Here is a 4,643-nt window from a genome sequence, read left to right as displayed (position 1 = left end):
CTTTTTCCCAATTAATGACGTCCTCATCACTGGATATCTTGCCAAAATGTGCCGCCTCTCACTCATATCCAGCAAAAATTTTCAGCCCTTTGAAGTAAGTGGTTTTTAACTTGATTCGAGAAGATCCCAAATAAGTCCAACGTTTTGATAATCCTGAAATAAATCATTGTGTGAAAGCCCCATCACATTGAATGCAGATGGAAGAGCTATTTGAAATGAATGGAATACATAGACATTGAAGTACAAAAGTGCTTATTGTTGAAGAGAATTCAAAAAGAAAATCAGGCAATAAAATTAAATTTCATGTTTTTTTCTATAATTGACCACGATTCTTGAAAATTATTCCCAAACATTGAATTTTTTTATTGAAATGGCTCAAAATGCGCAATAAATTGTAGAAAATGTCAAATATTGCTCTAAAAGTTTCAAAATTTACAAATGCAATAAATTAGCTAAAAAATCTCGGATGTGCAAGTTTTTTTTTGCAAAATTTGCACATTATGCAGGATGCAAGTTTCGGCCGGCCCTACTGATCATCTTTCCTTGGCTTCATTTCACACGACTTAATAATAACTTGCCCAAAAGCAAACCCTTCATTGAAAGGCGCTAAATTTTCCAGATCATCATGAGGTGCACTTTTTCTTGCAGGATTCGTCATTGGGCAAATTGAGGCCCAACCAGGCTGTGATACACTACGTCAATCCGAGAGCCATGTTGGTGATCGACCACGTTTTTCGCTTTCAAAACGGGCAGGTTGATAAAGATTGCTCCACGCCAAACTCGTTTTGTTCAAAGAACAAGAAACTCCATTTCTGTGATTATTTTGAATGTAGACCCTTCCTTCCGATTGATAAAGGTTTGGGAGGTTCATCAAGACTGGAAGCCAAAGTCTGAATTAAGAAGGATTTGTATTTGGCCCTTGTCCCTGACGTAGTACGTTGACTTCAACGTGGAATTAAATGCAATTGCTAAAGGCGATATGCACAAATACCACACATGAAGAGGGGATATGCATTTTTTTGTGTCTCCGATGTCATTCTCCATTTTCAGAGTTCAAGCGCAGTGCTTTACATTTCGTGTTTGTCTGCAACATGGCCTCAACAATGCAAAAAGAGAACAAATGTTGTTTTGAACATTCATCCCAACGAGTTACTAAAACAATAAATGTAGGAAAATTCCTTGTACGATCCTGTATTCTTTTTTGACAATCGAGTGTGTTTCTGAAGATTAAGAATCTACTAGTTTTAGGAGGAGTTAGGAGCTTCCCGGTACGATGTGTCCTGCTAGATATCTAGATGACCAACATAGGGTTACCCACGAAAAAAAGCCAACGGTAATATTATTTTCTTTACTTTAAAGCCATAAAACGCCTTGGGATTCCTCAAAAGGGCCTTCTAGTCATTTTTCGAACTCGATCTTGTAAGAAGTACTTGACAGAAAGCCATTTAGTTAACAGGCTCCATGAGATTGGGATCCAAAGCAAGGTTCTCAATTGGCTAAGAAGTTTCATTTGCGGTAAGAAACAATTAGTTAAGGTTGAAGGATCCCTTAGTGACATACATGATGTCAAGTCGGGTGTCCCTCAGGGCTCCATTTTGGGTCCTCTCCTTTTCATCATCTTCATTGCTCCGCTTCAGAAGCTTGGTAGTAGTAATGTCAATATCTCTTCTTATGCTAATGATACAAAATTGGTAGTTGGTAGGAATGGTCAGGATTCCGGTTGTCTGGCAGAGGTCCTAGACTAAATCTACTCCTGGGTTGCTGCGAGTAACATGGCACTGAATGGAATGAAATTCTACTCAATGACCTTTTGACCTTTGGGTCGATGCCATTAGGCACTCCACTATTAGATGATGAAGGTAAGGACATTGAGCAGGTCTCATCCATGAAGGATTTAGGTGTAGTCCTCCAAGATAATGGAAAGTTCGATGAGCATATCCAGTTGAAAGTTGGTAGGCTTTTCAAACATGTGGTTGTATATTCGCACGTTTAAGTCCCGAGATAGTGTCACGATGCTAACTCTGTACAAGTTGATTGTTCAGTGCTGATCTTGAATATGCCTCTCTCATTTGGGCTCAAATAGTTCAGCAGGTTTGCAAAAGCTCGAGCAGGTCCAAAGATGTTTCCTAGGAACATTAAGAATGAGAGAGCTCTCGTATTGGGAGAGGTTTGAAAGGTTGGGATTGTACAGTACTCAGAGAAGGTACGAAAGGTATCTGATATTGTACATTTTCAAAAGCATTCATGAGCTTTGTCCCAACCCAGGATTTAGGGTCAATTGTAGTGACCGGAGGCTTAAATGTGCGTTTTGAGAGCACCTTCAAGCCCTCGAGAATCCAGGCTAGTTCGAACAATAAGTCAACTCTCTTCTTTCTCGGGCTCCTTCATTGTTCAATTTGCTGCCCTCAAATATTCGTAGGGCTTATGTAGGCGTTGATCCAGTAGCAGGATTTAAGTCAGACTTGGACAAGTTTTTGACTAAAATTCCTGATCAACCTTATATTCAAGGATTAGCCAGATCAGCCAACTCCAATTCGTTGGTCGATCAAATAACATATATAAATAAGAGTCAAGTAAATTAAATAATCTTCTCGTCTTGAACTGCTGGGATTCCAATCCCGGTAGCGGTAAGGAAGTCCCCAAAAAGAAAAAAAAGAGATTGGTCGACAATTAACAGGTTGGTCCCTATCTCCTTCTTTATTAATGTAAATGCCGTCACACCATTCGGCCCTGAAGGGTTTGAAGATTTCAGAGCTTCGATAGCTCGACAATTTACTTCTCGTCAATCATTACTTCTTTTTAGAAATAAACTCTTGTCGCCCAAACATGTTGAGTCGGAGTTAGAAAGACCGACGAAAATTGATAGTCAGGGATATTAGCTACTGCGGTCGCATTGGATACTTCTTCTTTATTCGGTAATCTAATTGGTCTTATGGACTCTCGAGATTTAATCACATTAAAAACAAGGACGCTCCTTGCGGAGACTGGGAGCATAAAGCTAGAGCCTGGCTTTCAGAGAGGACGCTCTACCTTGCTCCTTGAAAATCCTTGAAAAAATCATTCAAATCTGTTGAAAAATTGAAGATAACAATATCTTCCACTTGGAGTTATGGAAAAGGTTTGAAATTACAAGGATGCATTTATTGATTGTTCTTTGCAGGAATTATCATTTGAATTTTTCTTACAAGTCTACTGCCAAACAAGCCTCGCTTCCGCAATTGTCAAGCTAGCCTCGGGCATCTGCTCTTTTGTGTTATGGAAGAAAGGAAAAAGAAAGAGAGTGCCCTAAGACGCACCAGGAAAAGGGACAGTCTGGTCAGCTGAGTCATTTGCTGGCGGTGCTTGACAATTTTTGCCCTTTTTCTTCGCCATTTGTCTGGAAGCGAAATCAACTTAAAATATTATACAACTATATCTAAATCCCTCAAAAGAGCAGATTTTTGAACATTTATTTTAGAGCCGTCTACAGGACATTTAGTGTGGCGGTCACTGAAAATTTCATAAATGTCAGTGAAGTCTTACAGAAGCTATTTTTGATCAGTTTCAACAAACTCTTCAAGCAACGACAAAATCTATAACATTGTTTGTTGTATGTATTATCTTCAGAATTAAAGTGAATGTATAACTAAGTGTACACATGATGAATGTCAAACACATTTTCAAAGATTACACTTTTAGTGTGCTTTAAGTGGCATTATATAGCATAGAAATATAGACTGCAAGAAAAAGAGAAATAATCTTTCATTTTTGTGATATTGAAAATCGATATTAATTCTTTGGGAAATTGAAGTAACATATAACCAGGGCATTTTGGGGCTAAAAACGATGAAATTTGGACCACTAAATCCCTTGTAACTAAGTAGCGGTGAAATATTTGATATCATGATTTACATTCAAGAGCTAAGTGTGCTCCAAATTCACATTGAGTGGTTTTTTGAAAATTTTAGCTTTTATAATGTTTTAAGGCATGTAAGCTTTTATGTGGGTTAGAATTCCATAAAACAATGAAATCAAAACGGTTGCCTATGATTTTTTGAAGTAGAAAAATGCCAAGATGTGTTTGGGAATTTCCATCAAAACCTTAAAGGGTATTTTTACCACTGTGATCAGGTTTTGTACCATTCCCTCCAGCTTTAATCAATCCTGCTTCATAACACTTCGAAACGTCACCGTTCAAAGGTTGACTCTCTCTTAGGGTGAAAGCGTGATCGCATGCGCTAGATGGGGTTGCTGTTTCTATTTCAATTGCGTTCTGTGGGGCGAGTCAGTGCTGCCATTGGGGATATGCGGGGACGCCAAGAGGCTCGACCCAAAGAGTGGAACAGTTTTTCACGAAGCATTGTCGATAATCATCAAAATATATTGTATTCCTCAAGTCGTGTTGTATTCGAGTGTATTGCTAGACCGTTGTCCAAGGACCTAAATTGACATGAAACCGTTATTCCGGGACGTCCCGAAATCCCAAAATTACAAGAAACTTCAAAATGGTTAAAAATGATAGCTTAGGCCTTTTGAAGTGTTTTAAGGCTATGGCCTGAAACAACTATATTTTGAAATTAACACTTCATAACATTGGTCGGATATTTAGTACTGTCCCATTTCAAAATTTGCGTTCACAAAACTACGTGGGGGTACCCCAGTAA

At 38.6% G+C, this 4,643-nt stretch overlaps 1 protein-coding gene across 1 annotated transcript in view; it reads left to right on the top strand.

Annotated features, from left to right (window-relative positions):
* Positions 1–1,182, top strand: part of LOC131882322 (lactosylceramide 1,3-N-acetyl-beta-D-glucosaminyltransferase B-like) — a gene marked incomplete in the record, with an annotated part of 9,064 nt that extends 7,882 nt beyond the window's left edge. The window contains 2 exon segments of the mRNA XM_059229436.1: positions 1–94; positions 649–1,182. Coding sequence (XP_059085419.1) covers positions 1–94; positions 649–894 — 340 coding nt within the window.
* Between the last annotated feature and the right edge of the window lie 3,461 nt (positions 1,183–4,643).

Source organism: Tigriopus californicus, chromosome 6 (genome assembly GCF_007210705.1).
Source record: "Tigriopus californicus strain San Diego chromosome 6, Tcal_SD_v2.1, whole genome shotgun sequence".
NCBI classification, from domain to species: Eukaryota; Metazoa; Arthropoda; class Copepoda; order Harpacticoida; family Harpacticidae; genus Tigriopus; species Tigriopus californicus.
The sequence above is the reverse complement of the archived record's forward strand: the minus strand, read 5'-3'. Positions and strand labels throughout refer to the sequence as shown.